The sequence below is a fragment of the Clupea harengus genome, chromosome 10 (genome assembly GCF_900700415.2).
Source record: "Clupea harengus chromosome 10, Ch_v2.0.2, whole genome shotgun sequence".
Classification (NCBI taxonomy): Eukaryota; Metazoa; Chordata; class Actinopteri; order Clupeiformes; family Clupeidae; genus Clupea; species Clupea harengus.
In genome coordinates this window covers 6,682,484-6,705,169 of record NC_045161.1, presented here as the reverse complement: position 1 = coordinate 6,705,169, position 22,686 = coordinate 6,682,484, and the positions used below count along the sequence as shown (strand labels likewise).

At 39.9% G+C, this 22,686-nt stretch overlaps 4 protein-coding genes across 14 annotated transcripts in view; 3 read left to right on the top strand and 1 right to left on the bottom strand.

Annotated features, from left to right (window-relative positions):
• Positions 1-32: 32 nt before the first annotated feature.
• On the bottom strand, positions 33-3,270 carry c10h19orf44 (chromosome 10 C19orf44 homolog). The gene is made up of 8 exons (XM_031575144.2): positions 2,816-3,270; positions 2,020-2,667; positions 1,611-1,923; positions 1,441-1,520; positions 855-1,338; positions 690-767; positions 344-510; positions 33-187 (listed from the first exon to the last, which is right to left on the bottom strand). The coding sequence occupies exons 1-8, from the start codon at positions 2,912-2,914 to the stop codon at positions 98-100; spliced, it is 1,959 nt and encodes a 652-aa protein (XP_031431004.1). The 5' UTR covers positions 2,915-3,270; the 3' UTR covers positions 33-97.
• Positions 3,271-3,490: 220 nt separating this feature from the next.
• LOC105900957 (calreticulin) lies at positions 3,491-7,680 on the top strand. The gene is made up of 9 exons (XM_012828338.3): positions 3,491-3,919; positions 4,379-4,480; positions 4,664-4,867; positions 4,964-5,058; positions 5,372-5,581; positions 5,814-5,927; positions 6,111-6,254; positions 6,510-6,602; positions 6,730-7,680. Exons 1-9 carry the CDS (start codon positions 3,829-3,831, stop codon positions 6,997-6,999), a joined length of 1,323 nt encoding a protein of 440 aa, XP_012683792.2. The 5' UTR covers positions 3,491-3,828; the 3' UTR covers positions 7,000-7,680.
• Positions 7,681-9,593: 1,913 nt separating this feature from the next.
• On the top strand, positions 9,594-17,473 carry rad23ab (RAD23 homolog A, nucleotide excision repair protein b). Its single transcript, XM_031574823.2, has 11 exons — positions 9,594-9,929; positions 10,694-10,775; positions 10,908-10,987; positions 11,314-11,445; positions 11,569-11,858; positions 12,007-12,053; positions 12,168-12,295; positions 12,383-12,545; positions 14,030-14,193; positions 15,804-15,935; positions 16,039-17,473. Exons 1-11 carry the CDS (start codon positions 9,861-9,863, stop codon positions 16,150-16,152), a joined length of 1,401 nt encoding a protein of 466 aa, XP_031430683.1. The 5' UTR covers positions 9,594-9,860; the 3' UTR covers positions 16,153-17,473.
• A 95-nt stretch (positions 17,474-17,568) lies between these two features.
• eps15l1a (epidermal growth factor receptor pathway substrate 15-like 1a) overlaps positions 17,569-22,686 on the top strand; it is a 28,453-nt gene continuing 23,335 nt past the window's right edge. For all 11 annotated transcript variants that reach the window (XM_042708828.1, XM_031575133.2, XM_031575140.2 and 8 more), the window contains exons 1-10: positions 17,569-17,824; positions 19,224-19,265; positions 19,821-19,910; positions 20,017-20,064; positions 20,173-20,268; positions 20,466-20,531; positions 21,093-21,218; positions 21,323-21,382; positions 21,629-21,871; positions 22,150-22,307. In XM_042708828.1, coding sequence (XP_042564762.1) covers positions 17,798-17,824; positions 19,224-19,265; positions 19,821-19,910; positions 20,017-20,064; positions 20,173-20,268; positions 20,466-20,531; positions 21,093-21,218; positions 21,323-21,382; positions 21,629-21,871; positions 22,150-22,307 — 956 coding nt within the window. In that variant the 5' untranslated portion in view covers positions 17,569-17,797. The remainder of the gene's footprint in view (positions 17,825-19,223; positions 19,266-19,820; positions 19,911-20,016; positions 20,065-20,172; positions 20,269-20,465; positions 20,532-21,092; positions 21,219-21,322; positions 21,383-21,628; positions 21,872-22,149; positions 22,308-22,686) is intronic.

Below are 22,686 nucleotides of genomic sequence, written 5' to 3'. Positions count from 1 at the left end.
ACATTAATTAAACAACACCAAAACTTAAAATGCATCATTTTATAATAAAACATTTCAATGGCACAAATGGCATTCATTTCTTGGCATCTAGTGTTTTCTACAGGTAGTGATATTCTCTCATCTCCTGTTGCACTTCCTCCAAGGCCTTTTCCATCGTGAGTTTGGGAGATCTATGTTTGCGTATGAACTAGACAAGAAAATGTGGTAATTATTAGCAAGCATTCAATTTAGCTCAGCAGCAAGATTCTAGTCAGTGATTATTTCTTTGAAATACTGTGGTAAAATTTTTTATAAAAACAAATACATGTTAAAACCAAGGTAGACACGTGTCCGTCTTTCTTACCTCTTTTGTGTCCTCTAGAGTCGTGTACTTGTAGTCTGGAGGCTCCAGGGACTGTAGCAAGGAGCTGTACAGATGTCGGCTGGACTCTATGAAGTGCCTGGTCATAGCCAGTTGCTGCTTCAGCATGTCATTGAGGGCTGCCTCAACCGGCATCTGGGAGGTCAATGCTGAGAAAGCAAATCATATCAGTCACAGATTAGTGGAATACTACCAGCTGTAACCTGCCATTACCCATGTACCGCTAAGGATACTCAAGAGGACTGTTCGTCTACATCTTGCATTTTAGGAAGACAAATGTCACCTCCAAAGTGGACAAACATTTTCAAAACTAAAACTTCAGACATACCTTCAAGAACCTCTGCACTGACTGTGTAGCGTGCCACAGGCGTAGGATCCATGTAAGTGGATGCCAGCACATCCATTCCTAAAAACATGAACCACAAAAGATCACTTTAAACCAACTGGTGTGTCTGCGATGATATCAAAACTAAAGTGGGGATGCACGACTCACCTGATGGCCAGGTGAAAGCTGGTCCCTTCTCAGTCTGAACTGCAGCCTCTTTTACATGACGTCTGTGAGGCACACTGGTGGGGGTGAGCGTGTCTGAACGAGAATAAGAGGAATATGACCTGGAGAAGGAGTCTTTACTCTTGCCATCATATGACTCAAAAGACTTTCTTCCGTCCATTTCTGTTCCATCTGCCAGGGATTTCTCTGAGTTTGTGTCCCTCTGTGAGAGACCGTAGTGAATGTGATCCTCAGATCGATCCTCAGCAGGCTCTGATACTTTGTCGTCATCTGTCAGGTGCTCTGGGATCTCGCTTACGCTCTGGTTAGTTGCCTCTGACTTGATATCAGTCTCAAAATCACTTTCATAGTCCACTGCATCCTCCTCAGGTGGGTCTTCTGGGAAAATGTCATCCAATGTGCACTCACTAGTATCTTCAACTGTGTCGTCTCTTGTGCTTGTATCCTGGACAACACCAATCTGTATCTACATGCAAAGATGTCACAAACAAAATGGTTTCACAGAAAATGTTTGTGAAATGTTCACCAAGTCATTGAAAGCACGAATAGAGCGATTTAAATCACAAACCTTCTCCTTCGAGGATGCAGATAGTCCTAAGGGTTCAGCAGGAATCAAATCATCCAAGGTCATGACGTTAAACTTGACAGCTGAAAAGAACAGCAAAATGGGGCACACTGTTGGAGCAGACCAATGAACACCTGCAACAGCTATGTTTATGATGGTGAGTTCTGTCTTACCATCAGATGCTGCACTTATCTTGCTGGAAGTGTCATCAGTATCTGTGAAAAGCTCCTCCAAGGACCTAATCTCATTGTTTGCTGAAACAGATGACCGTGATTGAGAGGGGCGAAGGAACCTGACTTTTGGAGACCTACTAGATGTCTGAATGTTTGGGGGCGATGGAGATGGAGAATACACAATCGACACACTTCTCAACGAGTGTACTGGGCTGGCCTGCTCGCTAGAGGGCGGTAGTGGGGTCCTTCGTCTGACAGTGTCTGAGATTTGCACAGTTGTAGGGGTCTTCTTATGGGTACTTTTCCTGTAAGACTGTAACACAATAATACAAAAAAAAATGCAACCATGTGTATCAAAAATTATTAGCTGCGGTTTTATTAACAAAGATATTTTACAAACTTGGATTACCTTGGGTCCAGGACTTTCAGTTGAAGAATTGAGATACTCCCCCAAAAGCCTTTCCATATCCTCTTCATCACTGTCTAAACTAACACCTTTACTGGGAACACTTGACGGAGGAGCTTTGGCAGCTATATGTGGGACATGGCTTTGTTTACTTTGTTCGGGAACAGATGAAGTCAGTTTTTTCTTGAGAAAACGTGCACCTTTCATACTGAGGTCGGTACTGGAATGGGCAGACAGAGGGTCCTCCTGAGGAGTTGGTTGGCCAGGACTTGTAGTCTGTGCATAACTACCCTCTTTGCGGTGTCTGAAACGCTCCTCAAGTTGAGCAAGTCGGCTTAATGCTGCACTTTGGGACCGTCGCTGAGGTATCCGGATAGGCTCCTCCATCGACAGGCGTTGCGAACTCGGTGCTGAAGATTGTCTGGTGGCTATCGCGTTCGAAGGCTTTTTTAAGAACCTAGAGCCACCACCGACTCCAGATCTCTCCAATAGCTCATTATCCACAAATGCTTTGTTTGGAGGCGCGACATTATCTTCGTGATCTTCACTATTTAGGTCTTCTGAGGAGATGTCGCTCAAGTCTTGGAACTCCATTTGCCTACCAGGCAACATGCTTTTCAGATTTATGTTGGTTTGAGATGACCCATTTTCCTGTGGATGAAAGATACAGTTTGGGTTATTTCATTGTATTATTGTTTTGACATATCAACCAAAGTAACTATAATTTAACAGGCTATATATGCACAATGTCCAGGTTCATACATTTAATCACCACACACACACAACGACGGCTACTTACATTTATTTGTGAATCTCCAGCACTTCCAACTTTTTTCGCTGCCAGCTGAGCCATTGCTCTGTCGAGCGCCGAGCTTCTGCTACCTCCCTGCTTCCACATCTTGAGACGGTTTGCCTTTCTCAATGCAGCAACAACTAGAAGCCCTATTTTCACATTCTATGTAAGAAACATCCTGATGCTAGGAGGCTTCCAAATGACTTGTGTCGACGGGGCTCCACATACAATAAGTCATACCTTGAGGTTTGTGATATCCCAAGTAGTGATGGCACACATCTAAAAAAAAAATCACTCGTAACACGATTAACCTATTGGAGAGCTTTGTAGTTGTGTAGCCACATATCACAACATATTTCACTTAGTAAACAGACTGTGGTCAATTTGGCGTCCTTCGCAACCATGGCCGATAGGCACATCTTTGATGACTTCATCATCGTGCGCAACAAGGCGACGGCAAGTCATAAGGTTCATTCAATCCTATCCCGTTTTATTCCAACGCATAAAAGGTGGATAGGTGGAATTAATGTCGATTTACAATATCGTTACTTATGCTGCAGGCCTTGTAGTCTGTCTCTTAGCCTAAATTTAGTATGAAATATGGACTGCTGTTGTTGGAACTGAATATTAAGATCAGTCAAGTAGGCCTAGTGAATCTAATTATATCTGGTCAACGATTTTTATGTTAGGTTCGTATTTGCCTTTGATATTTTAGTACGATTTTTTATTTTTTATCTAAATTCGTACAAACTTGAGAGAATGACAAAACACTAGCCTAAGTTTTGTTGACAGGTAAATTGCAATGAATGAGATGATTTTGAAAAAGACGCGCTGACATATCCTCTGACAACCCGTGGTCTCGTGTCATTGGTTAAGCATCAGACCAATCGATCTCAGCCATCTGTGCAGGAACCGGACTAAGCAACATTTTCCAAATATCCTCGCCATCTCAGTGTTTATTTATATTTTCTATCAGAATAGTGCAAATAAAATCACCCGGACGTCGGAGAGCTGCAAGCATGCGACCTACTTTGGCAATATTTGCATTACTTGGATTATTAGCTACCACAGATGCTACTGTGTTCTTTAAAGAGCAATTTCTGGATGGAGGTACGGTGCATGACTGAAGTAGCCACATTTTATGGAGAAGCGCTAGCACAATCTAAATGTGTTATTAATATAACAAAGATTGTGTTAAAATCACAATTATGCAACGGTATAGTGATTTGGTAATGCACGTAGCCTTACGTACACGCATTCATTAATTAGTACATACATGAATGATTTGCATCTCAATTTACCCTCAGTTCTGTTTAGAATTAGCCATAGTAATGTGGCGATATTGTCAAGGCAGATAGTAAAGTGGAATTATGAAATATGATACACTGTTTTTTAATTGGCACAATAGTATTTACATTTACAAAGTAAATATCCTGAAATAATTATTCAGTTTTCCATAACTGAGGGTGACAATGTATGGCAGTCTAGTATGGGGCAGTCCAAGATGTAACTGTATTATTATGCACTGACTTCTATCTATACTTTCTTCTTCTTCTCATCTCTTCACAGATGGATGGAAGACTCGTTGGGCAGTATCTAAACACAAGTCTGACTATGGCCAGTGGAAACTAACTGCAGGGAAGTTTTATGGAGATCCTGAAAAAGACAAAGGTAACGCTATTCATTTAGAGTAACAATTGTCATCGACAATAATAATTTAATTGTTACATTTTGTGTTCAAATGTTTCTTTGGACCACTTCCACCCATTTACCTGTGAAATATGAGGACATTGGCATCATGCAAACCATATTTTTTTATTTTCATTCTTCCTGCTTTTTTGTGTGTGTCCACAGGCCTTCAAACTAGTCAGGATGCTCACTTTTATTCCATCTCAAGCCGTTTTGAACCTTTCAGCAATGAGGGTAAAGATCTTGTAGTGCAGTTTACGGTTAAACACGAACAACAAATAGATTGTGGTGGTGGATACGTGAAGCTCTTCCCAGCTGACTTGAACCAAGCAGATATGCACGGAGATTCCAAATACTACATTATGTTTGGTAAGTACAGCAGGTAATTTCATTTGAACAATTAATATCTAACAATGCTTTTATTGCTAGACTATAATTCATATTTCACCTGGCTTATTTTTTCAGGCCCTGATATCTGTGGCTACGGCACCAAAAAAGTGCATGTCATTTTCAACTACAAGGGACAGAACCGACTCATAAAGAAAGAAGTCAAAGCACGGGTAAATATCAATGGTTTTACTATTAACAATTACTGATGTTAATAAATAATCCAGTAAATTGAATTTGCAGATGCCAGTGGAAATAGAGAGTGGAAATACAACCAGCTGCTGCTGTATTGCAAACATGAAAGTGCACCTTGGCTTTGACGTTTACATAATGTCTTAGTCATTTAGAAAAACCTTTTGTTTAGAGTTATGTGTCGCACACAAAGGGAATACATTCCTGTTATGGTATGATGTAATGTAATAGAAGTGGGATGCTATCATCTTGTTTCATCAGAACTCAATTGTTACCTTAATGCTTCAACCTTAGGATGATGAACACACCCACCTCTATACTCTGATTGTGAGACCTGACCAGACTTATGAAGTCAAAGTTAACAATGAGAAGCTGGAGTGGGGCAGCCTTGAGGTCGACTGGGATTTTCTGCCACCCAAAACGATCAAGGACCCAGACGCCAAGAAACCTGAGGATTGGGATGATCGTGTCACAATAGATGACCCCGAGGACGCAAAACCAGAGGTCAGTTAGGTTGCGCAAATATTCCTGTATTTTGTCATTATTTTAATGTGAAACTACATGACTGTCAGTATGGAGCAATATTGCAGGTTATTCTGATATACATTTCCATTGTGATGCATCTCTTCTGAGTATTTTGAGTTTCAGATTTTGAGTTTCTCTAAGTGAAAGCGTTATAGTTTCATACTTCAGATAATATGTGTTTCATTAGTAATCAATGAGACATTGTTATCAGGACTGGGACAAGTCTGAAAATATTCCTGATCCTGATGCCAAGAAGCCAGAAGACTGGGATGAGGAAATGGATGGGGAGTGGGAGCCACCCATGATCCCTAACCCAGAGTACAAGGTACACATTACGTGCCATATCCCTTCATTTCTGTGTAAACATTTCTAAAACAGAAAAAGTAATTTAATTTCTACTTCGGACAAGACTTTTGTAAATCCTGGATCTTCAAATGAGTGCTTTGATATATGTATACTAAATAAAACTAAACAGTAATTAGTTATTCTATCATTCTTTCTGTTTCAGGGAGAATGGAAGCCAAAGGAGATTGATAATCCCAACTACAAGGGCAACTGGGTGCATCCTGAAATTGACAACCCTGACTACACGCCTGATAGCACCATTTACAAATTTGACAACATTGGAGTGATTGGACTTGATTTGTGGCAGGCACGTTTTCACCGATCATTCTCAGTGTCTCTCTAATGGTGAAACTTAAAAGTGTTGAGCTCAGTTCTTTGTAGAACATGTCAATTTGCTGTGAACTTGACCACACATATATACTGTACTTATTACATTATTACAGTGATGAAGTAGAGCATGTAACATGCCTCAGGGAAGCTTAGAAAAAGCTGTATATATTGTACACTTAATCATATGTGGGACAATGTATTTTGGAATGATATTCCGGTTTCTCTCTTTTAGGTTAAATCTGGGACCATTTTTGACAATTTCATCATTACTGATGATGTAAAGGCAGCAGATGATTTTGCAAAAGAGACCTGGGGAGTCACAAAGGTAATTTGTTTTTACTGTTCAAATGGATGCCACTGTATGTCATGTAAATCAAGGCGTGAAAACCCTTTGGATACAGTTTAAATTGGGCTCAGACTTTTTTATTTCTATCGCTTCACTTTGTTTATAGGGGTCTGAAAAGAAAATGAGGGAGCAGCAGCTGGAAGAGGAGAGGAAACAGAGGGAGGAAAAGAGCAACACGGATAACATTAAAGAAGAGGATAAGGATGCTGGTAGAGATCACGATGGCGGTGATGAAGACGATGAAGGCCTTGATGAAGAGGGTGAAGAGGAGGAGGAGGAAGAGGAGAATGAGCTCGAGCTTGATGAGGAGACCGCAGATGAGACCAGTCCACTCGAGGAGGTAGACGAGGATGTCCCTACTAAAGATGAACTCTAAAAAATGTTCACCCTCTGTCTTCTCTCCCGCGGGCTAGCCACTGGGGGAAAAGCCACAGCACCCTTTTCTGTTTTTCAGCCTTTGGGAATAAGAGGGTAGAGCAGGCAATATTTGCCTTACTAAAGGTTTCGTGTTTTGGGTTCCTTTTGTCCTGATTTTGTCCGTTTACTTGAAATGCCATTTGTTCTGTGTTTGTGATATGTTTAGTGCTGCTCTTACACCCTTTGAGTTGAAAAAGTGTTGGGTTCAATTGAAGTTTTGATTTGCACTTTTAAGTTATTTATTTAAGATTGATTTAGTGTTAACGTCGTTTATCTATAGACTTTTTAATACTGCTGTAATATGTAATGATCTCCCTGTCTCTCAGAACAGAAGCTTCTCTAGCGTATTGGTGTCAGTCAGTATTTGCTATGAGGACTAATAGTAACCTAGTTTACATAAAAAACGAAACTCGGATCGAAGTAAGAATTCAAATCAAATCGGTACTTGCATGGCTGCTCATGTTGGTGTTTTGTTTCAGTCCATGCTCATGTGAACATTTTGGGCATTTTGATTCGTCTCCCACTAATTTTGAAGTTTTCTTAAATTTCATTCCGGAACATTGCATTGTGAAAATTGCATCGCACACTGTGTTTTTATTCTGAGAAAATAAAGATACATGGCCTATTCTACAATTTTAAAGTGATGACTTCAGGAATATTTTTGGATATGAATTATCTATGAAAAGCCTTTGTTAATCATTTAGTTACATTTTGATATCAGTTGAAGTCACCAGCCAAATACAACCATTTTGAAATTCGTTGCATTTCTGCGCCTGCTTTGCCTGGTTGCCAGTTGCCTTCATTGCACATAAAAGTCAATATTACAATACCATACACCCTGAATGAGGCCACAGGCATTTGTTGAAATAATTGCTGGATGAGGTTGAAACGTGCAGAACAATTCAGTGCTGTGTTATCAGGTGTTGATAACATGCATAGGATAAACTATTTTATCTATTTACCTGTCACACTGCAGACCTATCGCAGAGGATTCAGAGATAGCTCCACAACAATTCCTGCGTAATTGATCCAACAGAATTTCAGGTTATGTCAAATGCACTTTGGAATAATTCCTCAGAACCCAGGGAAGCATTGAGATTTGATTAGTGAAATACATTTTGTGTGTGATGCCCCTCATTAACATGCGGGGTGACAGTCCGTTGGGGCTGCTTAGCTCTTCTATATGTGAATGCACCCTTTTCTAAACTTCTGAGTCACCGTTTTCTTCTTTATCAGAACACTCTTTTTTCGTAGAATCTATGTTTGCTTGTCATTTAGACTTGATGGCTGCCACACAGGTCTGCTGCTCACAGGTCAGCTGTTTGTGGGAAGGTGATGGCACCCCCAAAAGATAACAGCCATTTGACGGGCATAAAACCCCTGGTGGAGAATTTTGGGAGCAGAAACCAGTCATACACCGGACCCTTCGGAGCACATTATCTCCCTAATCTTTCGTCCACCAAGCGAAGTCTATGAGCAGTCAACTGGCAAGTATACAAAATGACCTGAACAGCACTGTTACTGTTGCAACAGCATTGACAAAGATCTTATGGAACTCTCATGTTCCCCTCTCTGACCCATTCTGACCCTTTGCTGTTTTAGACATGAGTTGTCCAGCGTCCTGTGGTGTTCCTCTGTGTTACACACACTACACAATTATATGGAACGAAAGGACTCTGAACCTGCCAATGTCTCTTTAAGAGATGAAGCCCCTTCGATATGTGTAGGAGATGTCTTGAGAGCAATGCATTATTGTGGCTCATGTGCTTTGATTTTTGTCTTTGACTTCCCCATTTCTATGATGCTCATAATGGTCATGACTGGAGAGAAAAAGTCAAGAAAAAAGTCTTGGCCAGTTTGACTCGGTATAATACATTTGTGATTTAATCGTGCCAGTGATATCTAGGCCTACTTTAAATGGAATCTGACAACATGTTAAAAGCAGTTTAGTCTTTCACTTCATTCAGTATCTCAGAAAAGAGCCATCCCCACCTTTCCCATTTCACAGTTCAATCCCTCTGAGGAACAGAAATCCTATTTATTAAGACTTTTTATATATTGTACAATATACAGCAGAAGTGCACTTAAAGTTCAATTTAAATAGTATTTTGGGGATTTGTACTTTACTTGTTTGTTTTCCTGAAATTCAGAAGGCTACTTGTAGTCATGTTTGTATTCTTGTAGCTACACAACTAGTCTGTTTCACTTAATTCAGGAAGTTTGTTTTCTTTAAGTATACCAAAGGGCCTTGTTTACCTGAGTAACAATAAAATATACTTTTCAGAAATACTATTCATAAGAAGGCTATCTTTAAGAGCACACAGAGTAGGCCACAATGACAGAAATCAAATACTTTTATTAGCTTTTAGGTACTGCACTAAAAGTAGGCTAATCTATCAATTCACCTTAGTAGCCTATAGGCTTACTGAATTTATACCGTGTACGTAGGCCGATCTGACTTAAAGAAAAATAAGCCTTAAGGTGTGCTGTGCAGTGTACAAACACAACTCATTATGTTTCAGTATGATTATTTACCACCCCCACAACGAATCTAAAAGCAAAATATTGTTATTGAGCATACGCTTGCGCCTATGAGGTTTGTGTAAACCAACCAGGGACATCCCAGAGGCAGTGACCACATGGGCTTTTTAAAACCGTGTCTTGTCCTCGGCAGCAAGTAGATGGCGTCTGACCATAATATTATCTTCTAGTGAGATAGCTGAGTCACATCTAAGTGTTGAGGTAACGGTAACGGTAACAGGAAATTCATCGTACGAGCGCGTCTTGGAGAGCTTTCCACGAGCTGGAATCTCATCGAAAATGCTGACAATCACTCTGAAGACTTTACAGCAGCAAACATTTAAGATAGAAATAGATCCAGAACTAACGGTAAGTAACCACACCGGAGTCACTATGCCCAAGTAAATAGACTATTGGCCGGGCTAGAGGGACTGGGAAATACCGGGGCCTCGGCGTAAGCAACTTAAATCTGAAGGGGGATACTATTTTAAACCATGTCGCAATTCATGGTATACGGAGTGACATTCCGTGATCGCCGTGCTGCTATGATTTTGCCGATGTTTACTCGCTACCCCAGCTTTCTGCTCTGAAATGACAGCGCAGTATTTCCTGAGGTCTGTTTTGATATCACGGTGGAGTTCCCTTTCACCACTCCACTCCCAAAGCTATCGCTTAAAATCGCACAAATAAATGAGCAATGGGAGGTCCTGAACATTCTCCGACTTTGCCACTATGTATACTTATGTGAATAATAATGTTAAAATGTTTATTATAATATTGCGATTCTACATATCAGCATGAGTGTTCCTATTCATAGCCAACTGTATCTTTATACATAATAGGCTACTATCACCTCTCGTACTGAACCTACAGATCACAAATAGTAGTCCAGTAAGCTAAAATGTCTTTTAAATGAAAGGTTTACAGTAATGCCTACTACTTCAGATGTATAGTCAATGGTCCATAAACTTTGAGTGGTAAACAACAGATGGGATATGATTTCACAACAAATGATAATAACATAGCAATGACTTCACAGTAAATGACATATTTGCATTGAAACTAATACATTGTTACAGTTACAACAAGTACATTAGTGTTCAATGTTGATGGTGTGTCGGTGACTGTTTCAGGTGAGAGTATTAAAGGAAAAGATAGAAGAAAAGAGGGGGAAAGATGTCTATCCAGCCACAGGCCAAAAGCTGATATATGCTGGTGAGAAAATCACATTAATATTGATACCATTACTCTAGCATCATTCTTTTTCTAAATTTCTAAGTAGACCAATTGGTCATGGTCATGATAGTTTATAATGAGAGTGTATGACTTACTATGATTGCTTTTTAGGCAAAATCCTGAATGATGACATCCCTTTAAAGGATTACAAAATCGATGAGAAGAATTTTGTTGTGGTCATGGTGGCAAAGGTAAGGCAATTGGATTTGTACTCTCTAAATCAGTGGTTCTGAGTCCTGCTCTTGCACGTTCTCTGGTTTTTTCAATAAACCCGACTGAACTAATCAGTGGCACTCTTGATAATCTCAACACACCTGAGTCAGCCAATCTTTAGCATTTGAGTTACACTGATGTCAATCAGGCATGCAAGGATAGATAGAAGACCTTCAGTGCAGGGAGGCCCTTGAGACAGGATTGAAATCAATCAGTGTTATTCAGCTTGATTGTTGTTCGTACTAGTCAAATTTAGAAGATATTCTGACCAATCTCTGGGCAATCAAATTTCTTTCCTCTGCAGCCAAAATCAACTCTGCCCCCTGTCCAAGCTAGTCCTGGCTCAATTCCGACTCCAGCTCTGGGTGCAGCCCCCCTTACGGACATTGTTCTTCCTACCCCCAGCCCTGTACCTCCCGCCCCTGCCCCTGCCCCTGTTTCTGCCCCTGCCCCTGTTTCTGCCCCTGCCCCTGCCCCTGCCCCTGCCCCTGTTTCTGCCCCTGCCCCTGCCCCTGCCCCTGCCCCTGCCCCTGTTCCTGCCCCTGTCCCTGCCCCTGTCCCTGTCCCTGTCCCTGTCCCTGTCCCTGCCCCTGCCCCTGCCCCTGCTCCAGCTCCAGTCTTAGCTCAAGCTCCAGTGCCTGTGCCCACCCATGTTTCTCATCCAGTCCCATCACATAAGACTCAAAGCACAGCTGATCAGGCTGTCCCTCGACCCACGGCAGGAAGTACAGGGTCAGCAACATCAGCTGGCACCACTACAGTCTCTGCTACGCCTCCTGAAGACACGTCCCAGGAAGTTCGCCAGGAACAACCAGCAGACACAAATCCACCAGTTCTCTCAGCCTCCAGGTGAGAAAGGCTACCACATGGTCTTCCTCCTTCCACTTGTTTTAATCTTTTGTGTCGTTGTACTTCCTTACCATTTCTCAACATTTCCAGTAATAGTAGTCGATTTTGTGTGATGTGAATTATAATTCTATGGTGCTTCCTGTTCTAGCCTTGTTGATGACTTGGGCCTTTTAGAAGAGGCGGCATCAATTTTAGGTAAAAAGAAGACCAAAACTTGGTCAAAAAAGAACATAATGGTCAACAAATGACACAATAATCTAGATTCAGATATTACAGGTCACTGCAGTTTTTTTATGTTTGTTTGGTTAGTTACAGGGCAAGCTTACGAGAACCTTGTAACTGAAATCATGTCCATGGGATATGAAAGAGAGCAGGTGATTGCTGCTCTTCGAGCAAGTTATAACAATCCAGACCGGGCAGTCGAGTACCTGCTCATGGTAAGATTCTTTCAAATACTGAAGTCAGACATGAAATCCATGTTTTTGAATTCAAAATGATAATTTCAATTGTTTTGTGATTATAAGGGCATTCCGTCTGAGCCGGAGCAGCCACTTGTGGAAGTGACGCGACCTGCTGGTGCAACTAACCCCGTTGCACCCAACCCCACTGCATCTAACCCCACTGCCCCTAACCCCACTGCCCCACCTGCAGAGAGACCCCAACCTCCTACTCCTACTCCTACTTCAGGTGTTTTTATTGTCTTGGTTTTGAAATCCATATTGGTCTCTTAAGATATGAGCATCCCTGATTTGATAACCCTTTCGTTTACGGAGAATATGTTAACCATTAACACATAACTAATATGTGTCTGTGTAAAGTGCCTAATAAAGTCTACATTAAGCATAATTGATTAATCAGGCCTATGTTCACCCATTTTGTATTCTCACTGAATATGTAATTTATTCTTGGTACATCCTTAATAACCAACTAATTGGTCTCAACTTAAGCTAATTGATATATAATAAGAATAAAAATAGAAAGTTTGTAGCCTCCTAATACACTGTCTGAATATGTTAGTTAAATGGACAGAATAATTGTAGAATAGGTATTCCTACTGCCAAACAGTGTTTCATTGCTCAATACAATGGCACAGCAGGTTCAAGTATTGGTAATTGTACTCACCTGGCTGCTAGTGGTGACTAGTGGGAACTTGCTCAAGACCAATGAGTGCACTTCAATCAGTGATATCTACATAGTATATTATTACTGATCCAACATAAATTCCCTTTTTTAAAGTGAAGGATTATTTTCCATATAATCAGACTGAAATTATAAGAATGGCCTACTACGAGTACAGACACATTAATTATTAAAACTGTAAATATCTCATTATTCCTTTAAAACAGGATCTTTGTTCTCAAGTGAAGGCTGATAATTTTCTAATGACAATGTAAAAAGGATGAAGTCATTGAGTTTGTGAGTTTGAAATTTGTATTTAGGAAAAAAGACGATGTGCGTCCAAAGTACCCTACCACACACCTCCAAAGTAACCATCTTGTGTTTCCAGACAGAGACAGAGACATTTCCAAAGCCATAAGCCTCCATCAGTCTCTAACAGATGTCTCTGTCTTGTGAGACTCTAAGATGGACTTGTTGGTATAGTTTGTTTGTTGGTAAAGTAAAGTTTGCAGGTAGGAATACCTATTCTACAACTATTCTGTGGCATATTCAGACAGTATATTAAAAGGCCATACAATTTTATATTTTGATCCTTGCTATATATCAGTAAGAGTATGTTAAGACCAACCAGTTGATTATAAAGGAGGTACCTATTGTACAGAATAAATGTGTAGAATAAATGACCTATTTAATGAGGTTAACAAAATGAGTGAATCCTGGCCTAATGCAGACCGTATTGGACACTAATACAGACACTAATTAGTGTGTTTTGACTAATATTTTGTCCTTCAGTAAAATGTTACCTCTGCTTTTTTATAAAGCTGGAATAAGGTACAGTATATAGCTGGTTCTGACATACTGTCATTGTACACATTTTGACCAAGAAACTATTTAACAGCGTTTTAAAAATCTGTGTTCATCATTTTCATTGGTGCACAGCACTTTATCATTGACTAAGCACTTTATCATTGAACCAAGTAAACTCTAGTTAATGAATTATGCGCAGTGTATACATGATGGTACCAAACGATTGCTGAATTGTGTGCTTGTAGAAGGAGCAGCTACTCCATCTCAGCTGCCATCTTCTGGTAACCCTCTGGAGTTCCTAAGGAATCAGCCACAGTTCCAGCAGATGAGACAGATCATCCAGCAGAACCCAGCCCTCCTCCCTGCTTTGCTCCAGCAGTTGGGCAGAGACAACCCACAGTTGCTCCAGGTTAGTGGAGCACGATATATACTGTATGTCAACTGACAAGACTGAGTACTGATAAGATGTGGCTTGCAAAAGTATTCAACCCCCTGGAACTCATCACCATTCTCATAACTACAAAAGATACTTATAATTTCTCAATGAGTATTTTCATTGTTAACGTTTATGCTCTAGTACATTTCTGAAGGCAAAATGAGTGATATGTCTGCTGTCTGTTAAAAAGAAATGATTTAAAAACTGTAATATAACTATATACTACTACTACTACTACTACTACTTATTTGCAAAGGATACTTATTTGACCATAACTGATCATATTTCGGTCTGCCTATGAGTGGTTAAAGCAGCGATCTCCTTCTGGATATAAAAGTCACCCTCTCTAAGGATCATCAGTCAGGTTGTTAAATGACAGAGGGAATGAAGACTAAAGAGACAAGGTGATTCAAATGCTTAAGTGAAGAAAAGACTCCAAGAGAGGATCCGAGTGTTTTGATGTCCAATTGAGCACCACTGGATCCGTGAAACTTGAATCACACCACCCAGATGCTGTGTAGAAAAGTGTGTCCCCCAAACCAAGCATCCGCAGAACATATTAACTGGTGAGGCCACCACTGTCCACAAATCACCCTGAAAAATCTATGAAGTTCATTGGGGTGCTGGTGTAGGAGTCCACAATCAATTCTAAAGAGCTATTCATAAAACTGGACTGAATTGGAGGATGGCAAAAAAAAATGGTCACATAAAAGCATGTTTGGAGGTTGCCTAAAATGGTCATGGTCATATGAGACCAAAATAAAGCTTTTTAGCCCATCCTCAAAGCGCTGTGTGTGGCATAAATCTAACACTGCCAATGCCTCAAGAAACACCATTCCAATCATGAAATATGGCAGTGGTAACATCATGCTGTGGGGGTATTTCTTGACTGCAGGAACTGGGGAACTTTTTTAGAATGAATTGAAATAAAATCTACACAATAACAGAAAGACAAACCTGTTGCAGTCTGTTGTAAAGAGGGATTACCTACCAGTAGGGCAATTACCCAAGGCACAAGGCTAAAGCAAAACTGGAGGGGCTCAGTAAAAGTGAACATTCAAAGCCCTGATCAAAATGTGACATCATCTGTGACTACAGTCCAGGATCACTATCCCATCAGCCTAGATGTTCAACATAAATTATACCAAAACATGGGTAAAAAACAGCAGAACAATGTGCAAAGCTGGTACTGTCCCTCGTCAGAAGACTTAAGGCTATAATTGCAGCAGAAGTGCTCTCTACCAACTATGAATGTATAATGGCCTAGTATTAAATACTTATGTAAGCAGAATATTTTAGTTTTTAATTTTAGTAGACAAATTAGCCTTCTTATTTAGCTTTTAGAAATATACTACAGCATAAGTGCTCACAATGGCAATACTGCAGGGAAAATATGTGTAAAACAGAAAATGGTGATGACTTTCAGGAGGGTTGATTACTTTAACAAGCCACTGCATATTTGCAGATTTTTGTCAGTATGACAAATGTTGAGCTGTTCTGCAAATTCGTCCTCGTCTGTGTGCCCCTTCCCTCTTTATAAAGAGAGATACGTTTTTTAAGAGTAAATGGTTATATGTTTGTAGCAAATCACCGCGCACCAGGAGCAGTTTGTACAGATGTTAAACGAGCCTCATGGAGACGAAGCGGAGGCCCATGGGTCGCCACAAACAAACTACATCCAGGTTACCCCACAGGAGAAAGAGGCAATAGAGAGGGTATAATGGACATTAAACGTATAACATAATCATAACAACTGTTTTGAGATATGATCACTTTATAAGCATCACATACTAAGTGCAACATTTCTTTGTTTTACAGTTAAAAGCTTTGGGGTTTCCAGAAGGACTGGTCATTCAAGCTTACTTCGCATGTGAGAAAAATGAGAATCTTGCTGCCAATTTCCTTCTCCAGCAAAACTTTGATGATGAGTGATTGAGGGTTTTTTTGTTTTCTTTTTGCAGTTTAAGATGGTGATAGTCAGGGAGATGGCCACAAAAAAGAGAATAGATCTACAGTATTTTGTGTGTGTGTCTGTATGTTTGTGGGTGTGAATGAGAGAGAGTGCGAGAGAGGCAAGACCAGTGGTATTTGGTCTTCTAAGGTTTCTCTTTGGAAAAAGCCATGGTGTGAAAATATTGTTAATTGTAACAGCCACTCCCTTTTTATTGAACCATATCACCTCAACTGTGAACTTTCACTGCTGCTATTGCTGCTGTTTGTATTTTGTGTGTTTACGATTGTGGTTGCAATTATATTTTATTTCTGCCAAAGGACACACCTTAATTCATTTGAGTTCATTTTGCTTCTCTACCATGAACCATATGATGTCTATATCAAACTAAACTGAAGTGTGTCCTTTAGCTAACATAAAAATGTGTCCTGGAATATATCTGTAAGGTTTGTCAGAATTTGGTCCAATGATGGTAGCTTCTCAGAATACAAGACATGGGCTAATACATTTGGAAAACTGAAATGAACCTGTATGACATGAACAGGTCCCAATAGTGGTATATTCTTAATGTTAACTTATCAAAATTATATATTTGATCAACATAGCCAAAACCTTTAGAAACATAGAGTAAGGAATTGTGTCTCATTTTAAAATAACTGTCAAGCTGTTTTATCTGTTTATCATTTTTTTGGGTTACTGTATTGTGAGTTATTTTGCGCCCTGTAGCAACATCTCGCCTCCGTCATGCCTTCATTTGTTTGAGTTAAAAAAAAGTTTGGTTCATGAGAAAATTGCAGCTTAGTGGAAATATCTAAGATAGAGAAAGGTTGGTTTGAACAAAATTATTCTTCAATCATTGTATCATTGTATCATTATTGTCAAGTTATAATTGGAATGTCAATATTTATCATCATCTCTCCTCAAAATGTGTTGCTTAGCTTAAACAAACATTACTCTCCTTTTTTTGTTTTTTGTTGTTGAAGGCCTAGGCCAAAAAATGGAAGAGAATTGTTTTTGTAAATGTTGGCACTTTATGGCAAAGAATGTTGGCGAGGAGAGTTTATACACCTGCATGACTTTAAAATAGCCCAGGGGGTTTAACACTGTGTCATGGTCTGGTTACAGTGTTTTACCTGTAGCTTTCTTATTACTGTCCTTGTTATTTTGGCGAGAAGACGGTTAGCCTGTAAGAAATTATATTTGCCTTAATACACTAACGTTGAGGGCTGGGTGTATGGTACTTAGGATTATTGTTTCAGCATAATGTGAAATAAATAGCTTTTACAAAGCTTTAAAATGAAATTCTTTGGGTCTGATCTTTGTTGGTATGTATTGCCATTTTTAAGCCAAAACGTAAACTGAGTAGGTCAGAACAAATAAATGCCTACACAGGGCAGTCATTATAATTAAAAGTAGCCTGTACACTAAACCATGACTATTCCAGATATGAAGAAACGTGACGCTGACTGCAATATGCGCAAAGTTCAAAGGGTCAATTTGACAGTTTTTAGTGGTCATGCACCGAGGATGCTACACTGGACTAACCCTAGATAACAGTCGAAGCCATTCGTCCACTTGGGGGGTGTTTTGCAAGAGGGTGTGCGTGTTCCCGCAGCAACAGGGAAGATGGCAGCCCTCACATCTATCACCCAGGTAATACCAAGGAATGTATTCATTGTAAATATTAGAATCATGCTTAATGAATGAGAATAGCCCTTTTGCATTGGGAGACATGGGCAATGTTGTTATTTATCGTAAGACAAAGTACAAGACGTGTTTATCTGTCCTGTTTGACGACATGGGTCGAGGCCTAATCAAATCAAGCCTGCTAAGGAATACCGTTAGTTCTGTATAGCCGCATTAGCTAGCTATCTTACCTACCCAGAGGAGGTAGATAACATAGTTTCGTTACAACATAACGCTAAGTAATTTAGATTGATAACCTGGTGGTTTTGATCATGCAGATATAGTACATATCTATATTTGATACATACTACTAACATTTGATTGCATCTCAATGCAATTTATTTGCGGCGTCCAAGCTAACTGAAAATCATCACTGTGCATTAGTTAGCTTGCTAGCTTAACGCTATCTCACTATACAAGCTATCGCTAGCATGCAATTATGGGAGATGACTGGTGATAAACATTAACTATTACTATTGCTCGATTTGTCACTGTTAAGATACGCAGTGTGGGACGTATTAAATATGGTCAACTTTATATGATTTGTTAAAATGTATGCAAACATAGAGCTGAGGAACTAACTAGCAGGCGAACATTACACCTCTTGCTAGCTAGCTAGGATAGTAATATTAAATCCACTAACGTTAACCCACCCTGCTAGCTAGTAAAGTTCCATCTGGTATTAACATTCGTTGAATAAAATTACATTTATCATTGGCTAGTTAACTAGCTCCGTTAACTAACGGCATACTGTTCTTTTCAGTTTTCATCTTACTGTTCGTCAGACAGTTTAAAGTAAATAGTACATCATCACCAGTCTCAGTTACTGTTGACGTTAGCCTTCTAACCAGTTAGCGTTAAATCACACCCTGGGTGAAAAATAAATAACGTTAGCTATCTAGCTTTAATATATTTATTTTCACATTGTATGATATACCGAAGATATCCAGACGCTTAGGTAAATTGCCAATAGTGTATTCTTTCTAATTCGGGTGAATACGGTCACTGCCAGTTTTACTGAAATATTATTCAACATTAGCGGCTTAACATTGTGATAAAACTGGAGTTACGTTAGCTAGCTAGCTAGCTGTGCCTTTGCCAGGACGGCTTTTTTTTATCACCTTCATCTGGATAACGTTAAGCCAGCTATTCTTGTAATATCTTTTGCAGCTGCAGCGCTCACGGTTTTAAATCAGTCCTGCTTCTTTGTAGTTAGAGGTACATTAGTTATCATCTGTTGAACACATTTGCTTAACACTGTCCTTTAAGTGAGGCTAATCACGAACGACAGAGTTGTTAAAACATGATCTGCATGTCGATGGGGCAGTGACACATGTTCTAAACAGAGCATTTTATTTTCACACAGTTATCGAGTGGGACTCCAGTATATGAAAATCTTTATAGACAGGTAAAGTGATATCAGCTTGTTACATTTAGACAATTTGTATCACTGTGATCAGGTCTTGTAATGACTGGTATTACATGCTGTTTTGAAACCTGATGTGAGGTGTAATGACACGATAAAGGGGAATTAATACTCCTGGCAAATCCTTAAGCAGATACTGTTATCCCTGATAAGCTACCATTGTGAAAGCAGTTACAAATATGTCCTGACTGGGTATTCAGGCCGTTGATGATATATATAAGCAACTGAGCGACTGGAACACATTTTCACGCAAGTATGATAATCCTGCATTCACAGAGGTGTATCATCGAATCTATGGTTCTGTGAAGGCAGGATAAAAACCTCACTCTAGCTGTATCAGTTCAGAAATGCATTGACTGTTGTTACACTTCATTGCTAATCCAGGTCAGATGAGATCAGATTAGAACTGATCCTTTTTGTGAGTGCAATAATAAAAAAAACACTACTGTTCTGATTTTTATCTAATATAGTCTTAACTAATTGTTGGTAAACATGGAGATGTCATAGCACTATTACATTAATGTCTGTCTCTTCCAGGTTGACCCAGGAAATACAGGGAGAGTAGGGCCTACAGAAGCAGCCCTGTTCCTGAAGAAGTCTGGGCTTCCAGACATGACGTTGGGAAAGGTGGGTACTGTGAGGATTATGGGAATAATACACCACTTTGTAGTTTATGCAGTATATTTGATTTGCCAAAAGTACAAAAAAGTTTACCCAAAAAATCTATCCCCAGATCTGGGATTTAGCAGATCCAGATGGGAAAGGATTCTTAGACAAACAGGTAGGAAAATAAGTTAAAATGTGTGAATTCTCTAAAGTGATGTGATTATTAATAATTTTTTCCATTTCCGTTGTTACCATGTTGTTAAGCAATTTGTTCCCTGTTCAGGGATTTTATGTCGCTTTGCGGTTGGTAGCATGTGCACAGAGCGGCCAAGAAGTCAGTCTGGCAAGCTTGAACCTCACAGTCCCACCCCCTAAATTTGTGAGTATTTTTATGAGTAATTCTCAAGACTGTTAAAGTCCAGGGTAGAGCAGTAATATATGTGTTATCACCAGCTTCCACTGTGGTCAGTTGATATAGATGATACTGTATATATTTGAAAAAGAGGCAAGCCAATTATGAATAAGCTAGTGTTGACACTGACTGAGGTTCTGCATTGTGCATTTATTCATTGGCAGAAGGACACAAGCAGTCCATCACTCACTACAGTACCTGCTTCAAGTGAAAGCCATTGGATTGTGAGGGTGAGTCATTTCATTTGTACAAAATTATGTTTGCATAATGGTTCAAGTGTAAGTGCACACTAAGATGTGTGTTTTCAGCTGTTAACTAAATTATATGACTGAACTGTGACGAAACACATCAATGCTGGTGTTAATATTGACAACATTTTGTGGGTTGAAAATGGCTTAACATACCGTCTACTGTTTAAAATCATTCTGAATCCTGCAAGGCCGATGCTGACTTAGTCAACTATTTGGGACTTCTTTACGTCATGATATTCGTAGACCCTCAGTCTAGTAAACTCTCAACCCTTCCCCACTACCCCTGTCAGCCACTGGCCCGCTTCTTTTATTTATTTATTTATTTTTTTAAAAAATTTTTTTGCATTTCTGTTTCCTTTTTTTAATTTTTTTTTAATTTTTTTTTTATTGTTGTTGTTTTTTTTACACTTGCCCGCTTCTTGGCATTTCTCAAAATGATTTAGTGGCTGGAGTTGGGCTCAGAGCTAGGGGTGAACGTACACCTTAATGTGCTGACTCCCTACCCTGTCACTGATTCTTCTTTTCCTTCTCTGTCTGTAGTCTGAAGAAAAGAGTAAGTTTGATGGCATATTTGAAAGCCTTGCACCAGTGAATGGACTCCTTTCTGGAGACAAAGTAAAGCCTGTTCTTATGAACTCAAAACTACCTCTGGATGTGCTGGGAAAGGTACAGAATTATACTATTTCTTTTTGAATATGTTGTATCCATATTCAACGTAATGAAAAACATTTATTTCATTACAAACACATGTAATGTTATGATTAATCAAGGTTTGGGACCTCAGTGACATTGATAAAGATGGACACCTGGACAGAGACGAATTTGCAGTGGTAAGATCTATGTATATAGCATATTTAAATTTTGATTCACAGTCATCCACTTATCTTATCTTCATACGTCCTTCAAGCCAGTATTATATTGCTAAAATCTCTGTCAGACATGACTGAATGTGTAAACAGGGTACAATGAACATTTCCTCATGAGTAAAATGACAGTAGTGAATGTGTGTTAATTATGATAAGGGTGTGAAATCCTTTCGTGATCCTTTAAAGTGCCCTGTGTTCTGTGTACGGTAGGCCATGCACCTGGTGTACCGAGCCCTTGAGAAGGAGCCTGTGCCCTCAGTCCTGCCATCCTCTCTCATCCCCCCCTCTAAGAGGAAGAAGTCTGTCAGTTCCCTGCCGGGAACGGTCCCTGGGCTGCCTGCTAGCCCCCCACCACCCAAAGACAGCCTGCGTTCCACCCCCTCCCACGGAAGCATGAACTCACTCAACAGTGTGGGCAGTCTCTCCCCCAAACACACTCTCAAGTCTTCGCAGGTACACCAGAGCCTGTGTGCAACAGGACACTCAGTGGTTTACCCACTGATTTGTATCATTTGTGAAATGTAGTCAAACTTCTCAAAGATCTGACGTGATACACATTGTATAGAATGTGATACAGCTAGTATTTATCTGTATTTCTGGATTCCTCCATCAAAATATGTTTTATTTTACCTACCTTATTTTTTGTTTAGTTTTAGCTATAAGGAGTCCAGCTATCCCTCTTAAAGATATAGGAATGCGGTCTGATTGTGCAACGTTATTGTTGCCAACAGCACTCGGTGAACTGGGTAGTCCCGGCAGCAGACAGAGGGCGCTATGATGACATCTTCCTGAAAACAGACAACGACCTTGATGGGTTTGTGAGTGGCCTTGAAGTCAAAGACATCTTCATGCAGTCAGGGCTCCCGCAGAACATGCTGGCACATATATGGTGAGATTGCGTTTCGATAAGAGATGAGGTCCTGCACAGGTGGTGCAAGTCCTCTTTCATGACATAGTCAATTTCACTTCCAATTGAAGTCGTGTGTCCGCTTCCAGTGTAAATGTTTGTAGGTTATTATTAAGATCCTTTAAGGCATCGGTTCCCAAACTGGGGTACGCGTATCCCTAGGGGTACGCAAAGTGGTTCAGGGGGTACGCGGGGAAAAAATGTCCGCGATAACGGAAAACGGACGGAATTCGTGAAATGTACCCTTTGAAACAGATTTGCAACTTTCAGACGGAAACATCATTTTGTGCTTCAAAATCGCCCAAATTCCCCTGTAATTAGCCCTGCCAGGCTGTATTTCTTTCTATTAAACACAACAACG

What these genes read in the sequence shown, in the direction of transcription:
- rad23ab (XM_031574823.2), top strand. Translation starts at nt 9,861, where the DNA reads ATGCTGACAATCACTCTGAAGACTTTACAGCAGCAAACATTTAAGATA. An exon ending in AGAGGCGGCATCAATTTTAG is followed by an intron (nt 12,054 to 12,167) that starts GTAAAAAGAAGA and finishes TTGTTTGGTTAG; the next exon opens with TTACAGGGCAAGCTTACGAG. An exon ending in CAGTCGAGTACCTGCTCATG is followed by an intron (nt 12,296 to 12,382) that starts GTAAGATTCTTT and finishes TGTGATTATAAG; the next exon opens with GGCATTCCGTCTGAGCCGGA.
- c10h19orf44 (XM_031575144.2), bottom strand. Translation starts at nt 2,914, where the DNA reads ATGTGGAAGCAGGGAGGTAGCAGAAGCTCGGCGCTCGACAGAGCAATG. An exon ending in AGCTTTCACCTGGCCATCAG is followed by an intron (nt 768 to 854) that starts GTGAGTCGTGCA and finishes TCATGTTTTTAG; the next exon opens with GAATGGATGTGCTGGCATCC. An exon ending in CTCTAGAGGACACAAAAGAG is followed by an intron (nt 188 to 343) that starts GTAAGAAAGACG and finishes TTTCTTGTCTAG; the next exon opens with TTCATACGCAAACATAGATC.
- LOC105900957 (XM_012828338.3), top strand. Translation starts at nt 3,829, where the DNA reads ATGCGACCTACTTTGGCAATATTTGCATTACTTGGATTATTAGCTACC. An exon ending in AGAAAGAAGTCAAAGCACGG is followed by an intron (nt 5,059 to 5,371) that starts GTAAATATCAAT and finishes CTTCAACCTTAG; the next exon opens with GATGATGAACACACCCACCT. An exon ending in TCCCTAACCCAGAGTACAAG is followed by an intron (nt 5,928 to 6,110) that starts GTACACATTACG and finishes TTTCTGTTTCAG; the next exon opens with GGAGAATGGAAGCCAAAGGA.